We start from the raw sequence: 21,419 nt of genomic DNA on the forward strand, positions 1-21,419 counted from the left end.
CGAATTTTTTTATGTGGTGGTGATTATAGAGTCAACATCTTGAAATGATACCAGTCACTGTATTGCCGACCACAAACATTTCAACAAGGCTATTGTGATCAACTTTTTTTTTTTAAAAAAAAGCTATTACAATTTTGTTGTTTTCTTTTAGTTTTATGGGATTTCTGTTATGTGGCTTTTAGTTCTTGGAAACAGAGTTTCATAATACTTCTCTCACTTTCCCTGCTAAATATGCCCAAAGGGATCTGGGACTATAAAATATTTGTATTTGTTTGACAAAATGAGTGTACTTTCTCAATCCTCACATCTGTACTTAGCAACATACAGATGTGTTTCTTGAACTCGGTGCCTGATAGGGCCTCTGGGTTTTCTTTCCTGGTCAAATAGAGTCTGAGAGAGGGAGAGCAGGTCTCATCCTCTGTGTTCTGCAGGGTGAACCCTTGAGGCTCTCAAGTACAGTTGAAATCATGGCTGTTATTAAGAAGTATGCTTTGGATGAGCATTTGAAGATACATTAAAGACAGAAAAGGTTGGGTTGCTACAGGGCTCACCAATAGCTTCTGCCGGCATCACCGAGAACTCTGGAGATGAGATGCAGGACAATTTTGCATTCCTGCCATGATCAGTCATGGATGTGTGTCACCCTGTGAAGGAGTGTGACATTAAATGACATGCTCTGTGCTGTGGAGGCAAGTCCAAAGGACATCTGATGGCAGAAGAGACCTGACAGTTAGCTGCTTGCTAACTGTCCACGCAGCAAATGGGATTGAGTCCTTCTCTGAAGGGAGACCAGGGCAACACTTGGTAATGCTTCTGTGTGCACTACATCATCCTTTTTGGAAATGTGCTCCACATGCCTGCACAAGAGTGACCCTGAGAGTCTGGCACTAAAGAAACCTTTCAACTCATTTCTCTCCTAGTGTCAATTGTTGTACAATGAATTAGGGGTACACAGTACTTAGTTTGATAATTATCTCCCTAAATGTACAGGATCTTGCAGGATGTGAAAAAAAACAAAACAAACAAAAAGCAAACAAATAAAATCCAACCCCCAAAAAAAACCCAAAACAACAAAACAATAACAAACCCACCAAAACAACAACAACAACAACAAAACAACTATAAAAACCAAACGAAACCAAAACAACTACTCATGGTTCTCTTGTCCTTCAACCCCAGGTTACCAGTCCTGCCTGAAACTCTGGTATCCTCAATTAATTAAGTCACTCACTCAGGTGTATGGCAACATGGCTTTATTTTTTCCAAAACTGAACACAGATCTTACATATTGTCTATGCTATGTATGTGGACACACACACACAAACACACACACACACACACACACACACCTAAAGTCCTTTATTTTCAAGATAAATACAGGCATTGCATTTTAAAATAAGCTAACAGAACACCTACTATATATTGAGTAAATTATACATAACAGAAATGTCTCATACTTCTTCGGACTAGAAAATTCAAGATCAAGGCACTGGCAGGGTCTGTGGCTAGAACACACTTAATTACTCACAGCAGCTGTCTGTTGTCACTTGACAGAAGGGTAAGTGAGCTCCCTTGAGCCTTTTTAATAAGGGAATATGTTATGTTCACTCCTGGAAGTCCCAACCCCCTAATATCATCACCTTTGGGAGGGGTGAGATTTGAATATATGACCTTCGTGTGGCAAAGGGGTACACAGTACTTCCTTTACACTCAGGGCTGTATCCAAGCTTTAAATGGTTAGAGGATACAGCATTTGACTCTTGATTGGTGTCTATCTGTGACTATCTTCAAGAACAATGATTTGAACAAGCCTTTTTGGTAATCACTGATATGGATCTGCATCTTGATATTTGACAGAATCTAAAGCGTTTTCAGAGGTCACACTGTATCTCTCCAGAGAGTCCCTGAGGTCTGCAGGCCATTGCAATTATTTTTCCAATGTTCTCAGATGCACCGGAAAGAGATTTTCTTGTCTCCCGACACTATAATGACTGTATATGGCAATGTGATTCCCCTACACTTAGGCACCTGCAAATTCAATGATATTGTACCTAGACCAACTCTACCCAACATCATGTCTCAGGGTAACAAGACAGGGCATGGGACACCAGTCTCTCCATTTTTTAGACCATGTGCATCCTTTCTGGAGCTTTTTCGGGTTGTGATTTGGAGCATGGATTTATTCATAGACTTTCAGCAGCAATAAACTTCTGCTTTCTCTTTGAGAAGTACGACTCACTGGTGATCCTTTCTTCGATGTCCCTCTCTGAGTGAGTGTTGAGGATGTAGGGAGTGACATGGAGGGTTAGGCATTTCTCCAGTGTGTTAACTCTGAAACCATGATGCTGGTCCTTGGGAAAAGCAAATGCCACTGAGCTTTCATTCAGATGTTTCTTTGGGTGCGCCTTTGATGATTTCTCTCTTCTGAAACACTAAGCATACAATGTGGTCCAAGGGCAGAATAGGCCTGGATGCGTCCTGCAGTGAGTGAGAAAGGAAACATTTATCTTCCGAGGAAAAATTACCCATTGCTCTATTTCTGTATTTATTCCATTGGTTGTCATTGCTGTACAAACACAGAAGGACCCCAATTTATGTAGCTTGCTTGGTTATGGATGGCCCAGAAGAATATTGTTCACAACTCAATATCTAAATACATTTCACTCAGTTTATCAGTTTCATCAAAATAAATGGATCTCCTGGGAGCTTGATGGAGATTTCACAGACAATAAATACTGAGTACATTCAAAATATTGATCTTTAAACCATCAGCTCCTCCATGCCTCAACAGTTTATACCCCGCATATTATTTAAGTGTTTAAGTTCTTGGTAACGGTTTTCAGGTTTCCACTGTAGAAAATCATAAATCTTACGGTTTGTTCTTACATATTTGAAACTTGCTATTCTTAATACATTTTAAGTATTTTAATGTGTTCAGTTGATGCAATGTAAGGGTATAGTTTTTGATATTTTGACATTAAGTTCCAGTCATTCTCTTAGCCTATAGAACAGTTCGAGTTTTCTACATGTACAATCATGCGTGGTGTGCCTGATATGCATGACAAGGACAAACCACAGTTGTGGGGAATCCATGTTTTACTACTAAGTAGCATGCCAAGTGTATGTTTTCTTAATAGATAACTATCAATTTCCCCTCTGTTGCAAGTTTTATTTATTTTGTTAATGCATGTTGATGTGTTTGCTTTCTCTGCAGCTATGGACATATGGTTTGTCTTATTCTGTTATATGATGAATTGCATCAATTAATTTTCAAATGTTCAACCATGTAGTGATGTATTGTTCTCCTTATTACTCGGCAGCTTTCCTTTGATAATATTTTGTTAAGTATCTGAGCATTAACGTTTGTGAGACTTACTGGTTCCCAAGCAGAAAATTGGACACCTTAACTTCCATTACCTTCTCTCTGGAGGCATCTTGGGGATTATTTCTAGGAGAGAAGCACGAAGAATGGGGGCGAGGCTCCTTCTTTCACAGTGGCATCAGACTTCATGTAAATAATGGGAATTCTCGGGAGGTGAAGTTTATGATGCATTTCCATTGGCTATCCACTTTAGGACTATGAAATAGTCTGAAATGATCAAAGTATGGAGGATATTGCCCATGAAAATGCTGTATGAATGTTACAACTATCCAAGTATATGTGAGATGTAGCCTAACAGGCTTTATGTCATGAATGAGGCTGAGATTCACCTCTCTACAGTGTAGTAAAATGGTTCATCTGAGGAAAGAATGAAAGACCTTGGAATCCAGAAACTTCAAGACTTTCTGTGTGCTTTCCTTGTCCATAATTGAATATATATTTAAAATTAATAGATTAACAACTCTATAATGAAAAAAATACTTGATATCTATGAAATTTTCAGGTTGATTCAGGAAATCTTTGAGGTTGGGTCTATAATTTCTCCTTTGGATATTGTTTTGTCAGATTTTGGTTCCAAAGTTCTATATATCATCTACAGCAAGGAGCAAGTATTTATTTCCTGTATCAGGTCAAAAGGATTGCTATTTTCCCAATCAATTGACAAATCCTTCAAGCTTGGTACTGTTTTCCTCTTAAGGATTTAGAAGAGTTGAACAATGAGATTGCATCTACCGCCAATTCACTTCGTGGAAAGCTGTGTGTATGGAGAATCAAAGGGCAGTTCTTGAGAGGTAAATTGTAGGTGTGCAGCCATAGATTGTCGTCTTTCCTGACTGTTAGAATGATGACTAGTTAAAAAATTCTGCACAAAGTCAGTTTAGATATGCTGGGACTGGCATTGCTATATACTGACAAAGATGCTGGAAACATCTTCTGAAAGAGACAGGACATATTCCTGGAAGTAAGTCCTTCCATTGCTTTTCTGAGGGAACTAGAATACGAGGGTAGAAGTATACAAACTTATTTACTTAGGAGTACTTCATGGGTGCAAAGGGTTTATCATCTGACTTGGTCTGCTGCCTCCCAAACTCATGTGACAAAACTATAAACTGCCAGTGTGAACATATCAACAGATGGTACCTTTTACAGGGTAACTGATGAAGACAAATGGGATTAATGACCTCTAAAAAGGTTTACAGGGCCAAGAAGTGGGAGTGGGTGGGGAAGGGAGCGGGTGGGGGAGGAGATGGGGGACTTTTGGGATAGCATTGGAAATGTAAATGAAGAAAATACCTAATAAATTTTTTAAAAAGAAGGAAAAAGAAGAAAAAATATTACTTGGACTTTAAAAAAAAGGTTTACAGGGGAGCTATGTAGATCTCTTTCTCTCTTAGCACTCCATTCTATCATGAGGAAATAGTCTATGTCCCCTCTTGAGTATAAAAATAAAAAAGAGGCACATACTGGGCCCTTACTAGATACTGAACTTATTGACATTTTAATTTTGTATTTCCATCCTTTAGATCTGTGAGAACTAAATTTATTTTCTCTGTGAATTTGTCAGCGTCAGACATTACTGCAGTAGAAATACTAGGGAATGAAACAATTTCCCTGATAGAGCTCTGAAAAGAGAAAGGGTCCTTTCTGAGCAAAGTAGTACAATTGCTCCGGTCAATAGGGAAGGTATAAACCAACTGAGGGAACTGGTCATACTGGAACTCGTATGTTGTGAGGGTGAACGTGACTTATTTCAAGGCAAGGACCAGAGGACACACAATTCACCAAGGTCATCTTGAACACTCCTATGAGAGGGGACCAGTATCATCGTGATAAGCATTGGTGCTTGCATTTAGTTGGGGCTGAAGATGAGGCGGTCACAGAGCTGGGCTTGTTAATATCACTCAGGGTAATGGACCCTGAAGTAATAAAGGCCCTGCAGGACTGGTGCTTAGCTACCAAAAGCCAAGAGGCCGTAATTACTGTAACAACTAGTGAAATTGGAGGGGTAGTTAAGTGGGCTTGACTCACAGGGTGTTAGGGAGATGATTAATTGAAGGTAACACCCCTCCAGGCAAAACAGATGAGCAAGTAGCAAAGGTGTTGCTTAACTTCTATAACTAATTAAGGCAGGAACTGAAAAGCAAGATGTTAATGGTACTGTCCCTGATGAATCTTTACAATTTCTTGCTCTGGTTGCCAGACATGAAGAAAATTGTAAGGACTACAGAGATGGGAAAAGCGGCTCAGCCTTAGCCAATAAAGACCCTGGTGTATAATGACATGCACATATTGTGATGACTCTCTCGTTCTTTCCCCAATGAACTTTTGGGCAATTTATTAGGGTGACTATTCACTGAGAAAGGAGGATATTCAATTACTTCTAGAATTGGCTAGCCTAGGCTCTGAGTTGATTTTTGGCACCTAACCATCTTTCTGGCAGTCACACCAAGTCATCACCAAGTAGCGGATGGGCAGAAGACTGAACTGGGGTGAAACTGTACCCCTTGGACCTTGTCCTTGGGGAGAGTTTAAATGGCCCTTGCTGCTGATCTGAAGTCACTTTCCTGCTGTGGCTACATTTCCTTCAGGTTCATTCCACAAGAACAGTAACAGCAAAGCAGGTGTGTTCTTGTGAAGTAGGGGATGTCTCTACTGGAAAACTTTGACTTATCAGCCAACCTTAAACTTGACTGGAATTCTGCCGAAGGACAATCATCTTAATATTCTGTCTTTCTCTATTAGGGTTTTCTATAGACACAGAACCAACACGATAATCCATCTATTTACCTAAATTATAAAGAATCGTCTTATACTACTATAAAGACAAAGTCCCATAATCTGCTATCTGAAGTCCTGTGTCCCAGAAGCACTGATGGTGTCCAAGGTCCGAAGATGGATGCCTGACTTCAACAGTCAGGGAGATAAAGAACTCGATCTCTCATCTCTGGTTTGGCTTTATTCTAGTCCTCTATAGATAGCCACACTGGGGACCACAACCTGCTTGACTCAGTTTGTCAGCTCAAATGTCAATCTCTTCCCGAAACACCCTATGGGCATACCCAGAAACTATGCTTAACCAGGTGTAGTCTATTCGGCAGGTATAACAAGTCATGCATGCATACGGCTGACTAGGTTACATGATCTAATGGCTCTACCTCCTCGGATTCCTCTCATTTTCAACTCTCACAGGAATTTCCCCAAATGAAACTCTTATAATCAAGTCTTTGTAAGTGCTTGTTGGGAGGGCTGGACTAACAAACTTGCACTTTGTTCTGGGAGGAATTTATATTGGATCAGTAGGACTCTATTCAAGCTTGTTCTACAGTTCCTTGTTGGGTGGGGTTGGTTTAATCTGGGCAGTTGAGCTCTCTGGCGTTAGGCATAACCTCTCAGGGATCCTGTTCTCAGAGCAGACTGTTAGCTGGGGCTGGCTGGAAGTGAAATGGTCCCAGTCTCATACCAGCTCTGAGAACTGGAAAGCTGAGTGTTGAACAAAAGATAAACAGTCATCTCTTTATAGATTCCTGCAGGTTTCTGTCTGCAGACCTGACCTCCTCATTGATACTTCATCATGAAAATTCAACCACCCATTCTAACGTCAGTCTTTCTCTCCACTCAGCAAATCGTTCTGCTCAAACAGCCAGAAAACTAGCCTACAGAAAAGCCACAGACTGCAGAGACGGCTCAGAGGCAAAGGATCTTGCTGCTCTTGCAGTGAATGGGGGTTTGGGTCCTAGTGCCAAGGTACTATAGTAGTACCACGTGCTAAGGTAGTTCATACCTTTACCTCCCACTCCAGGAGAATCCAACACTGTCTTTAGGCCTCTGTGGGGACTGCATCCCAAGCTCATCCCCTGGCTTTTAAGAATATTAACCATCTCTTCACAGGTTTTCAACATAAACACTTAGATATGTTTACAACTATGCATGTCCACTGAGCTCTTTTTCTTTTCTTCATTTTATTGGGGGCAGGGTAGGGTCTCATGTAGCCCAGACCAGCCTCTCTTGAACTCTATTTGTGTCCAAAGATGACCTTGAGCTCCTGCCTCTACTTTCCACGTACTGCGATTACAAACGTGCATCACCACGTCCAGGCCCCATAAACAGTCAGTCTCACACGGTCTCGTAGTATTTTTAGAATCAGAAGTCATCTCAAAACATATTCTAATTTCTAATTCAATGTACCAACTCCTTAGCCATTGGGGATTCTGCTTCTTACATTGCAAGCATTTGGAATCCTTTGACAACTTTATATGCTTGATTTTCAGGTTATTCTTATTAAATATGGATTCAGTTTTTTGAAATTTGCTGGGACTTGGTCAGCGATCCAGTTTATGACATAAGTGTGTAAATATTCTGAGGCACACCTTACAAAAGACACACACTCCTATGGGTTTGGATGAATTATTTTACATTATGGCTTGCTCACAGGCATAGGACAGTGTCATGTACTCTATAGAACTCAACATGTACCGACTTGAATGACTCACCACAGGATACACTGACAAATGTTAGCAGTGACCCTTTGTAAGATGGCGGTTATCCCAATGCAGTTTTTCTTGTATATCTACCAGTTTCTCTCCATTAGTCATATGATTTCTGTCATTAGCACATCATGAGAACAGGAGAGAGTCTCTTAGGGAAAGTCTATGGCGATAATTTATAAAGCTCACATGAGAAAGAGTTTTCCTCCTTCAGCCCTTCCCCCAAAGCAGCTGTTCATGAGACTGTGTGAGACCAGACATCTGACACTCTCCCTACTGCTCAAACATTTTGCGTTGAATCAGGCTTTACTTTTTTAATCTTTCAAGACAAAATTCCTCTATGTGGTCCTGTGATTGTCCTCTGACTCACTCTGTAGACTGGACTGTTCTCAAAATTGGAGAACTACCTGCCTCCATCTCCCAAGTGCTGGATTCAAGGTGTGTGCCACCACTACCTGGTAAGAATCATTTCTTAATTTTCCAAATTCCACTGTCATTTTCTCTTATAAATAAACATGACTTGAGGTTAAAGCTGTTATAAACATACACCTTCAAATATACTTCATCTTCCTCCTGCCAACCTTATCTACATAAGTATGATTATAGAAAGAAGTGTGAATAGATTTATTCAGGACTAAAAATGTATTATGCAGGTTATGACAGGCTGTTTATACACTGCTCAGATCTTTTCAACTTTGGATTCAGGTCATGACTCTGGAAGACTGGACTCTGCTCTTTGTTAACAGTGCTTTGAGTATCCATGATTCCAAGCATCCAGTCTCCTTACCGGAGGCTTCTCTGATGTGGCAGTACCAAGCAGGTTCTCTACAGGGATGGCAGAATTGACATTTGAAGGGAGAAACCCTCACACAGAAATAGAGAAGAAAAATCCTCCTTACTGTCTGTCTGCCTGTCTCTGTGCCTCTCTGGCTCTCTCTCACTCCTCTCTGGCCCATCAAAAAGCCATCAATCAGACAAAATTTATTAAGATACATGGGATGCTTTTATCTTAAATAGCTTGTGAGCTCTTGACAATGCTTCCCCAATTACCTTGGATTCTCTTTCATGTGTTCAGGTTCAACCCTCGGTCTTTCTTTCCTTCTCTGAGGGTCATATTTCCAGTAGAATGTATCTACTCTTTTGTTTCAAGTGGTACTTTCCAGAATAACGTAGATTAAAGGAGTAAGGTAAGCAGGTCGTTGATATATTACATAACATAGGAAGATCATTCGCTTGACTTTGTGTAAGCCAGAGAGCAACAATTCATTCAGCCGGGAGCATCCTTGGTGGCTTCCATCTTTGTTCTTTTGTCTCTACAACCAGAGATCCATAACACACGGGCTCACAGTCCATTCTGAGCCTGACCACCTAAGGAAAAACAAGAAGGTGGTACAGGTTAGTTTGTGATTGAATAGGCAATTTTCTGTGGGATGTTGGCTCTGAGCATCTTCCTGAGTAAGGGGGTCCTTGGCAGTTTGGGTGGATACTCCAGTGTAACACGGGGGAGCCTTTCTTCTAATCAAATGTGAAAAGCTCTTGGTTGCTCTGGAAACAAGAACACCGCATTCATAAGACTCCTCGGTGAAAAAGCTACATCTTTTACTGCTATAATTCTTTCTGTTAAGAAAATCGAAGATAACTTTGAAAAAAAAATGTCTGCTTTACTGGAATCCTTACAGGGTTTTCTTTGTTCATGAAAAAAAAATCACAGAAGGCCCAGAGAGATAATAGTGAGCTACTAGAAATAACTTAAGACTGCCTGTGTGCTAGCCACGGGCAGAGGTGTTAACACTTCTTTTTGCTGTTTCTTAAACCCATCTGAGGTTCAAAAGACACCACAGAGAACAACACTGCTTCCAATCTGTCCCTCATAAAATTTGTAGTGGGACAGAAAATAAGAAAACAAATGCTAATGTTAGCAACTCAAACATATTGTATTTGAAATAACAACTACAGACAGAAATAAACTACGGATGGGTAGTGTGGACAAAATTATGTTCCCTCTATAGAAGTCTCACATTGGAGTCCTTACAACCAGAGATCCATAACTTAAGAGTATCTGGAGATTCACTTTTATTTTAAATTCTGTCCATGTGTCTGTGGATAGGTATCTGGGGGTCACCCACAAGAGGGTCAGGCACCCTGCAGCTGGACTTACAGGAAGTTGTGATCTGTCTGATATCGGTCCCAGAAACAAAGCTTTGGTCCTCTGTAAGAGCTACAAGTGTTCTCAACTCCTGGGCCATCGGTCCAGACCCTGGAGGTGAGACTTAAAGAAAAGATTAAAAGGAGAACCTTAGGGGTGGACCATAATCTAATTCACATCTGTGCCAAGAAGAAGTCTGGACTCAGATACTGGGGTTGCTCAAGCACTTAGCAAAAAGGCCTCAGGAGAACCTAAACTTAACAATATCTTGACTGTGAACTTATTACCTCCACAACCAAGATGTTTCTCTTACCCAGGCCATTTAGTCTGTGTATCAGCTGTGGCAGGCCCAGCAAACGAATGCACACACACACACACACACAGAGGATATTTGGTTTTGTTTCTTTTAATCTCTGGCTTCACAGAGAAAATAGTATTTTAACAAAAACCTGAAGAAGAAAAAAAGGCAGCCAAAAGGTATCTGGGGGAGGAGCTTTTGGAAAAGGGAGACCCAATCCTGGGAGCCCTTAGCTGGAGGGATGCCAGTGTGGTTTGAGGATTAAGCATTGAAAGAGGTGGGTGGAAAGGGCATGTATATGGCAGAGGCAGAGGCAGAGGCAGACTGTGTGAGAGCGCATCTCAGTCAATGCAGGACCACAGTGTGCACAGAGGAGATGCTGTGAAGACCTGAGAAGACATTTTGACACTGTCCAGATTGGTGTGACGGTGTGGGCCTGGTGAGTAGGCAGAGCTGACACTAAAGGACAGCCACACACAGCACGACTCAACTCAGCAAAGTAATTTTCCACCTACCGTGTTCCTTTACAATGACCTCTTACTCATTTAAATTGACTTAAAACTTTTAACTTATTTATTAGAACAGTTAACTCCTCTAATGACAAACGGGATCTGGGTCAGCTCTGGGTTGTAAACAGGTAATCATTCGGGATGAAATGAATTTAGTAAAATCCAGAAATTGGCTATTGTCTTCTCAAATAGCTTTCTGCTCCTTCACACCATCTCCTGCCCTTCAGGGAATGTCATATCATGTGTGTTGGGTGCCTCATACTATTTTATAAGCTACCCAAACCCTGGCTATTCAACAACAACCACAACCACAGCCACCACCACCACCACCACCACCACCACCACCACCACCACAACAACAACAACAACAACAACAACAACAACAACAACAACATTTTTTCAATATATATTAACTTAAAAATTCTAAGTTTAGTCAAGAATGCCCTGGGTACAAACTCGCCTGATAACCTCCGATGGTTCCAGTTATTTTCTCAGTTCTAGCATTTCCATCCCATTCTTTCCATATTATCTGTGTTTCTCTTGAAATTCTCTGCCTTCACCTATGAAATCAACCCTTAGTAAAACTGTTCACGATACTTGGTGTGGTATTCTATGTTCCTTTTCTACAAATCCCAGCCTCTAGAAATCTGTTTCTTTTGATTTGTGATCAAGGTGATAGAGTAGAATTGTGAGAGAAGAAGTTTCCACTTTAAGAAGGAAGATTTAGGTCAATTGGGTAATCATATTAAAAAGAATCTTACACAAGATTCCCCCGAATTAATTTTAGGTAGTACGTCAAACACTCACACATAAGAGGGTGCTAGGTAAACCTTCTTGTGACCTTGTGGGTAAGAAATGATTATTTATAGGTTAGCCAAGGTACTTAATTTACCTTGGGGGAAAAAAAACTACACATTTATAATAATCTAACAGTGAGAGAGTTAAAATACAAACTGTAGAGGAGAAAAATGCATTTCGTGGTGGAGCACAGCCAGAATTTATAAGTTTGAAGTCAAGTGTAACTGGCAATCAATAGACACAGCTAAAGAGCCCTTTACTAAAGAGGATATATTAGTGACTAATAATGGCATGATTCTGTCATCAGTGAACAGAGGTTTTTGTAAATTAAGACTATATAACCACCGGGATGTTGGTGAAGGTGGAATACTGAGAATTCTTATCAGACCAGGCTAGTGTAACAGTACACATGAAAAGCTAGCACTGTAACTCTAACTGTAAGCATAGGAGATGTCTGAGCTATTCAACATACAGGCATATATATCAAGAGAGGTGTATTCATGTGACAACAGGTAAGATTAATATTTACCCATGTGAGCATTATTTGTAAGAACACGAAACCTGGAAATAAATGTACAGTCTCAGTAAGGGAGGTTTGCCACACATTACTTGCTTACTACACGATTGAACTTTTAGAGAATGATCCCAACAGGCAAGTCTATAGGCAAGATTGTCGGTTGTTTGGGGCTTGAGGGATCGGGGCTATCTTTGGAGGGCATCTTTTCAGATGGTGAAAATGACGTACAATTTGACATGATAGTTATGGTCCCACGAAGTGAATATAAAAAAAACCAAATCACATACTTTAAATGGATGAATTGTATGGCTTGAGCCATATCTCATTATTACCATTATTAATAAAATATTTTGTGTATATCCAAAACACTGGAGGCCACACAACATAAGAGTAAAAGAATATTTTTAAACGACCCATTGTGTGAAACAGCATGCACAAACTCAAATACAGTGTGGAATGAAAGGAGCAGGGCAATACAGACTATTTGATGGATAACTATTATGACAGAAAGAACAATTAGAATACTTAAAGCTAAGGTAGTGTCTATATTTAGGGTGAGTGTGCTTTCTTTGTTACGGACTGCGATGAAGGAGGCTTGTACTAGATTATATCATCTAGACTGTTGCCAGAGTAGGTTTGTTTAAGTACTGAACTGCATTTGTAATCGGCGTACTATTTTCTGTGCTGTTTTTCAACAAATGTTAAACAGCTTCAACCATCTAGTTGTTCAGTAAGTGGTCTTACCAAGTGAGCACTGGAAAAAAAAGGGTTAAAAGCATACATAAAGCTTTTCAAGTTGTTTTAAGTTTGTTGGGATTATGTAGAATTTCAACATTCTTCTATACACTTTTCAGTATGTTTTAAATGATCACACTGGACATACCACAACGAAAGAGACATTATCAAAACACAATAGTTTACCTTTTTACACTAAGCCAATTTATCCAAAAATGTTGGACTTTACTAGCCACGGAAAGTGACCGTTTCAGAATAAAAGGCTAGCCGGTTTGGCTACTGTTCTAAGAGGTTCCTGGCGGTCTTGACCTGTAACCGGCTGGGGAGAAGGCGCAAACATGGGATTCCAGGGCTGGTGTTCAGAACCTGTGCAATCGAAGCCTGGTCATCCTTACAGAAACTGGATCCTTTCTGCAAGCACCAGAGACGCGGCGCCAGCTCCCAGAAAGTGAAGGATTTGCCTTCCATCGCAAATCTGCAAGCGTTTAAGGCCGGCGGCCGTGAGTGGGTGTTTCCTTCTCCTAGACAAGGTTGTGAAAGATGAGTATGTGACAGATATCGCTCTTCATAGGGGGCGGGGGTGGGGTGGTCACAGAACTGGTAACTCTCTAATTGGCGACTCTCCAGAGGAATCTTAAGGCAAGTAAAGTTTTTTTCTTTTTACCTGGGCTGGCGTTGGCGGGTAAAGAGCGGGGTGTGGCCGGATGCCTTCCGCGGCTCAGGATGCCCTGATCGCTCAGGACGCTCGCACTCTCGGGGCGGAGTCCACTCGGTGTCAGGACGCAGTCCCGTTGGGACAAGAGGAGGAGACTCGCATCTCTTCAGCCGGTTTAGAGAAGCGGGAACTTCTTCGGACTCGAACAAGGCGCGATGCCACTCCGGGCAGCCCACGCGGAGCAGTTTCGCCTTTCTTCCATCGCCGGGATCGTCACCGTTCTGACAGGTCTGCCGGTTGCTTTGCAACTTTGTTGGAAGCGCGTCGTGGGTGCGGCTGACAGCTCTACGCACGCGCGGTGCCGGTCCACGTCCCGCCTACCTCAAGGCTCCTCCCACAGAGCAGGTCACGCCCACCGCTTAGCTTTGGCTGCTGGCTGAGCTGCGGCTAGGAACCGGTCGCCGCTGGTGCTGTGGGCGGAAGAACACACACTGGATTCTGAATTAGTTGTGAACAATGTCTACCTTCCCCCAGAGATAACATCCATACTAGGCCTGTGTAAGCGGCGAAATCCTGTGCTTCAACCTAGTTTCTCAGAATAAGCGATTTTTCTCCATCGGGGTTTCTCAAGCACCCGTGGTGGTGATCATGCAGTGTGTCCATAAGGTGAAGTGACTTAGTATTTTGCAGCATCCCCGATTTCTAGTCTCTGGGTGGCAGCTTCAATCTCCACCCCTCTTATCTCCCTGATTCTGAGCAACAAGAATATACTCGAATTCTGCTAAGTATGTGCCCATATTTGACTACTATCCCACAGGCTTAAAATACAGCAGGGGTGAGGAAATGTAACAAGTTTAGTAACCTCTCTCTGATAGAGTTAATATGATTTAATTTCCTCAGTTGTTCCAAAAATATTCTTTTTTTACTTTATCGTTTGTTGGTACAATTTAAATCTAGAATTAAGTTGATTACATAACACATTTAGATGTCAATTATCTGTCTTCATTCCATTTAGTTCAGCTCTCCACCCTCACTTTGCTGTTTTCTTGACATTGACTAGGGTGGGTCTCCTCCCAGAGTGTCCTTCACTCTCTCTGTTTGACTGTTTCTGCATTTTGGTAAGACTGGTGGAAATTTTACCTAGATGATTTTTCGGTTTTCAAATGACTGTCTACCTATTCTAACAAGATAACTTTATAAAATTCCTTTTCCTCTTTACTTCTAGGGATGTGAGATACCACCTATGTCAATTTCTACACTGTACATGGGTCCTGATCTATATACTTTTCTTTTCCACATTGATTAGATATTGTCATATTCGAAATTTACCCGTTTTAATTGTAGTCTGTGCAGTGTATTGCAATGTCTGAAAGGGTTAGGCCTGCCTCATTACAGCTTGCTTTTATATTATTTTTTTCCATATAAACAATAGAATATAGCTTCATTAAAATACTTTTAGAGAAACGGAGAATAATTTGATGCGCTTTCCTATTGGAGAACGGGGTTTATCTTTCCTTTTACTGAAAACCCAGTTCTGTGATATTCAGCAAGACTTTCTAGTGTTTTCCATATAGGATGCTTACATGTCCTGCTTATAGCATAGTCCCTTTTGCGTCTGCACTGTAAAAGAGCCTCATCCTATCTCTTCTTCCTCATGAGTGCTTGTTGCCCCAAACGACGACCATAATTTCTGTATGTAATTTTATATCTTGCTGTTAGGTTTAATTTGTTGCTGATTCAGGAGCTTGTCATCGGAGAGCATGTTGCTTTTATGTCATTGTAGCCGTTATCCACTGAAGCTCAGACTGCCCTTGCTTGGCCCTTGTGTTTACCTGACACAGCTCCAAGGGTCTCTATGTGCGTCCTTCCTTCCTGCTGTGGTGGTGTCAGCTCGGGTGTCAGCTCGCAGGCTCATTCCGGGGTGGTTCCCACTGTGTTGCTCCAGACTGAAAACCAACCGTTGCCCAGGGAACCCTTACAGCTTCTGTTGCAGCCAGCTGACTGCAGCCTGTGACCTTCAGGATGCTCATTGGCTTGGCATGGCTTCTGACTCTTCCACAAAACATTTAGAAAATATGTAATTTTTTTTTAAAGAGAAAAAAATAAAAGCCAATTTGTGGTAACAGTAAGCTTCTACGTGAAAGATGATAGTATATTTGCTTACCCAATATTTTATCTCACCTCCTCTCTTTCAGGCTGAAAAGGATGAATCCTGCATTGTATGATGGTTTGCCTTTCCCTAGTAAAATGCCAAATGTGGTTAATCTATTAGGATTTGTTTCATGTTGCTTAGTTAAAAATAAAATTAAATAAATCTGTGGAAAAAAAAACACTATCATTTTTTAAAATATATTTTTTGACTGGGATATTTAACTTATTTATTTCTTTTTTTGTTTTGTTTTTTAAATTTTTTGTTTTTTGTTTGTTTTTGTTTTTTGAGACAGGGTTTCTCTGTATAACCCTGACTGTCCTGGAACTCACTTTGTAGACCAGGCTGGGTTCGAACTCAGAAATCCGCCTACCTCTGCCTCCCAAGTGCTGGGATTAAAGGTGTGCTCCACTACGCCTGGTTATTTATTTCTTTTACCATTTATTTATTCACTTTGCATCCTGATTGCAATCACCCCTGTTCCCAGTCCCCTCTCTTATGACCCCTCCCCTCCCCATTCACCTTTCCCTCTGAGCGGGGTGGGGGGGTAGGGGTGGGGGGGGTGGGGGGGTGTGTGGTGTCTCCCTTTCTTATCAATGCACCCTGGCACCTCAGGTCACTGCAGGTACATCCTTTCCCACTGAAACGTATTTATTTCAGTTCCTAGTTTGTATTGATGCTCTCTCATTTTTATTCTGAACATTCTTCAGCTGATCTTAAAGATTATTGTTGTGGGTTTTTTTCTAGAAATTCTCAGAATCAACTGAGGTTGATATTGAGATTTAATATATAAATTAAAAAGTTCAAGGTCAGAGGATTTTTCAAGTTACATTTTGATGGCTGTGATTTCTAGTTTTATAATATCATTAATTAAAAATATTGTTCGTGTTATATTTCTTTATGTACTTTATCAAGGTATGCCTATTTTTGCCTCTGAATGTAAATTCTAGGCAATTTAATAAATAATTTTGTTAAATTGCAGCTGGTTTAAGAGATTGTGTTATACACTGTTATTATTTATGAATTCAATTTTTCTCTAAATTAATTGTAATTCTTTCTTTATGATTATGAGCTATATACTTTTTCATAACTTTCTTTTAACCACAAAACACAAAATATGGAAAAATTCTTAAGTTGTGCTTTATTTAGATGGTTTGGGGTCTAAGTTTCTCTTTTTTTTTATTTAAGAAGTTTTCAGTTCTTTTTTATAAGCATTTTCTTGCTATATTTTGTCTGTCATCCATCTTTTTTTTTTTTTCTGAAATTCTCATCATTCCTGACTTACTTTTACTTTTGTTGTCATCTTTTATGTGTGGCAGCGTGGTGGTTTTATTGGGATCAACCCTAGTTTTCCCCTTTTCTAGAGAGTGAAGACATTAGTTGACTGATGGATTCTGTCCCAGTTGTCTAATTTATAATATTTAACTGTCTAATGTTAAATGTTTAATGTGACATTTGATAGCCATTATTGTTGAGAAAAGTGGACCAAGATTCATATAAGAAAGACTACGGAGTTGATCATCCCTTTACATAAGTGGTTGGGAAAAGCCACCCAGAATGTCATTTTTGCACAAACACTTCAGATGGGTGAAGGAACGAGTCGTTTGGATAAATGAGGCAAGAATGTTCCTGGAACAGCGTGGGCTGAGGTCCGGCAGCAGCAGAATCCCCACGCTTGGATGCCCTATCACCTTTTACCCTTCCAAACCCCAATGATCCTTGACTATAATGATCTTCAGGTCTCTGATGTTTCTATGTGAACTTCGTATTCTACCTCCAGGCCCTCAGATAAAGATCTCAGCGATAGCTTTGGGCTGTTTATCCAAAGCTTTATGGCTACAGGGGACATTTTTGTTGTTGCAACATACACATCAATGACTAACGAGTATTCAAAAGGCACAAAACATCCACTCTCTGTATTCAGAAATGATAGGATTTTTTGAAGCCATTTGGTTTAAACCAGCTTTATCTTTTAAAAGCACAAATCTGTAGCAAACAAAACAGAAAACTGTATGGCAAAGAAAGTAGCAGGAAAAGAGAGAAAGCAAGGATGAGTTTAATTTGTAAACAGAAGGGGAAAATTAAGGATGGTAACAACGAAGGGACAAACTTTGTATCTCTACGGGGGAATTACTGCTGCCTTCTCTGCGTAGTTTATTTGAAACACTTGAACTTCCTCTTTTCTTTCCCTTTTCCATTTTCCTCTTTACGTCTCATTTTCTTGAGCCCAGCTGTCACAGTGAAGTGTGCCTAAGTCACAATTCATATGGAAAACTGAACCGTGCATTGTAAAATAGGACACAAAACAAAAGACTTCATCGGAGCTGAGCTCATTGCTCTTACACAGACCAGAGCAAACCCTTCAACAGTGAGTGTTCCGCACAGCCTGGGACGGTTCCTGCATTCTTAGTGTGCTACTGCCCCCTGCTGGCCTTGCTGCAGCATTGACTCCAGCCACGAAGCCTGCTCCAGCAAGGAAACACTGTGTGTTTCCTGCTCGTTCTCAAAGTTAGTGAAGATTTGAACAGACCGGTTCAGAGACTCTGAATAAAAGAAACGATTAGAGTTTCTGTCTTGTTTGGGGGCGCATTTCGTTTTGGGTTTTGTTTCGTTTTTCTTATGAATCCACTTCCCCTTTCAAGTTTGTGAGGGAAGCAAAACACAAGGTCAGTAAGGTAACGTAAAAACAACCAGGAGATTAAAAACTAAGGCGGAGGCAATATAAGCACAAAAGGAGTAGGCGACAGCGATGTCCACGCAGCAAGGTCAAGGCAGTCAGTCCCATAAAACCCTGTCGCCTTCCCCTAGGTGCTGGAGTAGAAGCACACTTCTTGGAGGAACCTGGGTGGGTCCTTTGTGAGGTTCGATTTTGCTGCTGGATTTGGTTACAGATGTTTCTCAAAGAGATTAGGATTTGGATTGGGGCCTCAACAGCAGGTCCCCGGCACACAACCCATGGATCTCATTTCCTGAGTGGTTCTTAGACATCCAAACAGGTCAGGGTCTCTTTCTTGGGTGTCAGCCAGGTGCAACTGCGAGGACCTGAGCGAGCTTAGGTGTAGGGTGTTATCAGTTCCAGGCTTCCACGTCCTGACTTGTGTGGGTTCCTGCAAACCAGCACCCAGTAGGATGAAGCAGCAGGTACCAGGATCCGCCAAGTGGCCTGAGGCTCTGCGGATTCTAGAGCCTTACTCAGCATTTGAGCCAGCTCACTGTCTTTCTCTGTGAGTCACATGGTTAGAGCCGACTCTTCCGCCTTCTGCCTATTCACATCCTTATTACATCTGTGTAGGGTACCTGAGGAAGGTTCGGTGTGAGAAATTGCAAGTTTGATCCCTTTCCACAGGCCTGATGACAGTGAAGCCCATGTTCAAAAGAGAGCTTACACTTAGGATTTTTGAATAAATACCAGTTTACCATTGTTTTACTGTGCCAAGTTCACAGTTTTCTGGCACTTTCTTCTGTCTTTTGGGGGCTGTTTACAACCCAAGTTGTTACCAATTAACTGTCTTACTTAATTTGTAAATTGCATATGTAAATTGCATATCTTTTAAAAAAAAAGGATAAAGGAAAAAGAAAAACTGTAAGCATTCAATGGTCCCAAAATTTCTATAAGTTGGTGAGCCACAAATCTCTCTAAGCACCCTACAGGATGTACTCCAGTTAAAGTTTTATATTTTTTTCCTTCTGAGGTTCAGGGACTCACATGCTGACGATGCTGGAACTCTGTCATTGAATAACATCCATGCATAGGTATGTATGCACAGTGCCCATACATGTCAAATATCATTTAATTATGTGCACATATGCTTGAATGTGTTTATGTGCACCCTATAAATACAGAAGCCCATGAAGATCAAGGTCTGACTGGATAGTTGTGAATCTCTTTGTAGGTATTGCAAATTGAACCTGGGCCTCTGCAAGAGCAATAGGCACTCTTAACCACTGAACCATGTCTCCAGCTCCAGAAATTATTTTTTTAAATCATCTTTATGATGCTTATTTTTAAATAGCATCTCCTCTCAGTTCAATTTGTTCCAGGGTTCTAGGTGTTTAAAAGTAATTTGTATCCATGAGACTGACTTTTATAATTGATGCAGATCACCCAGAGCTCATTTGTAGCTGGAAGGGTCATCTGTTCATCATGCCACGTCCATTTCATATTTACTGTGAGTCCTTATGACCACTGGATTAGGTTCAAAGCTAACTTTAAAGCTCACGCGTACGACTGTGAGTCGCATTTGCTCAAGTTCCACTTGCAGAACAGATCAGGTCTCCATGATTGGGCCTTTCGTACTTTGCCTGGGTCTCTATTGCTCAATTTTCTCTTGACATTAATGTTGCTGGCTGGAATGAAGGTGGGTTACAGTCCAGGTTTGCTTGTCTGTGTCCTCAGCAGCCTGCTACAAGAGGTACAAGGGGCAGGAGTGGGTGAGCAGAGCCTCACACGCACAGGCTCTGCTCCTCCCAAGGACAGAAAGATGCTCTTTGCCTGTTAGGGACATACTGCACATTCGCCTGTCTCCTCTTGTGACGAAGCAACTCTTCTCCTAAAGCAAGAATCAGCACAGGCTGGAGAGATGGCTCAGTGGTTAAGAGCCCTGGCTGCTCCTCAGGAGGATCTGTGTTCAATTCCCAGTTCCCACTCCACAGCTCCAAACTGTAACTTAAGTTCCAATGGAATCTGACTCCCTCACAAAGACATGCCCGCAAACCAGACACCAATGCACATAGACATAAAAAATTTAAAAAATTACTTATGTAGTCTGTAGAGTGATATGCAGGGCAGCTAGGGCTGCATGAAAGGCTCTCTCGAAACTAAAAACATTCTGATTTCTTCTCCCCTGGCTGAGGGGCTATGGGCAGTTGATAGCAGCTTGGGGAAGGAAAGAGAGCTTTCTTCAGGGTGGGACTGTTGGTCAGTTCCCTATGTTTGAAGGTATGGTTATCCCTTTTTGACTCAATAGTTTATTTATTTTTTTTTTTTAAAAAAACCAAACCAAGAAGACGTGAAGTGGGGAGGATGTTTGGTGTGGAGGAGTCTAGGGGGAGTAGGGTCAAGTTATATTATATACATTTATGAAATTCTTGAACGTATTTAAAAACTTCCATTGATCTGGGAGGTAGCTCAATGGTTGACCCTGTGCCCTATATACACAAGGCCTTGGGTTTTATCCCCAGCACTGCAATTAAAACAAACAAACAAACAAACAAACAAACAAACAGAATGGAAAATAGAAATGCCCCCCTATTGTTTTGTAGGATGTTTCTTCCAGAATTTGACTGAACGCTGATCCAAGCACCATCATGCAAGAATGAAATGTCATTCCAGTTATTTCTTTGGTGATAATTACAAACCCAGATTCCAATGAGTGGTGGATAATTTTGAGAAAACATATTTTTATACTAATCTTAAGATTGTCTTTCAGGTCACCTGGTAAAAGAACGAAGCCACGGGCAGCTGAGGATGGGCCCTCTGTGAAGTTCTTCACAGCCTTGAAACACTCGTCAATCACTCTGACTTCCCCGGGATTTTGTCCACGTAACTGCACTTTATGAATGGTTTAAGGGTAAACCAGTGTTCACATCACACAGCACCTTTTGTTGTCAGAAGGCTCTCGAGTTCATGAGAATTCCTGACCATTCATTCTCCTTTCAGCTAAAAGCAAATACAGATTGTGTATATATATATATATATATATATATATATATATATATATATATATATATATGTACATATATATAT

General features: G+C 41.0%; 1 protein-coding gene across 1 annotated transcript; it reads right to left on the minus strand.

Moving 5' to 3' along the window:
• Positions 1–1,269: 1,269 nt before the first annotated feature.
• On the minus strand, positions 1,270–15,554 carry LOC115029576 (uncharacterized). The gene is made up of 4 exons (XM_085832230.1): positions 15,504–15,554; positions 13,534–13,901; positions 8,917–9,234; positions 1,270–2,478 (listed from the first exon to the last, which is right to left on the minus strand). The coding sequence occupies exons 1-3, from the start codon at positions 15,552–15,554 to the stop codon at positions 9,180–9,182; spliced, it is 474 nt and encodes a 157-aa protein (XP_085688356.1). The 3' UTR covers positions 1,270–2,478; positions 8,917–9,179.
• Positions 15,555–21,419: the final 5,865 nt, after the last annotated feature.

Source organism: Mus caroli, unplaced genomic scaffold, assembly GCF_978045245.1.
Source record: "Mus caroli unplaced genomic scaffold, Mus_caroli_1 scaffold_17, whole genome shotgun sequence".
Lineage (NCBI taxonomy): Eukaryota > Metazoa > Chordata > Mammalia > Rodentia > Muridae > Mus > Mus caroli.

Excerpts from the sequence above, each read along its gene's own strand:
- LOC115029576 (XM_085832230.1), bottom strand. The coding sequence starts at position 15,554 with ATGAGCATCCTGAAGGTCACAGGCTGCAGTCAGCTGGCTGCAACAGAA. Across the intron at positions 13,902-15,503 it reads AGCTGGCTGCAACAGAAGCT|GCGGGACGTGGACCGGCACC; the intron begins GTAAGGGTTCCC and ends GCCTTGAGGTAG. Across the intron at positions 9,235-13,533 it reads ACCCGCCAACGCCAGCCCAG|GTGGTCAGGCTCAGAATGGA; the intron begins GTAAAAAGAAAA and ends GTTTTTCCTTAG.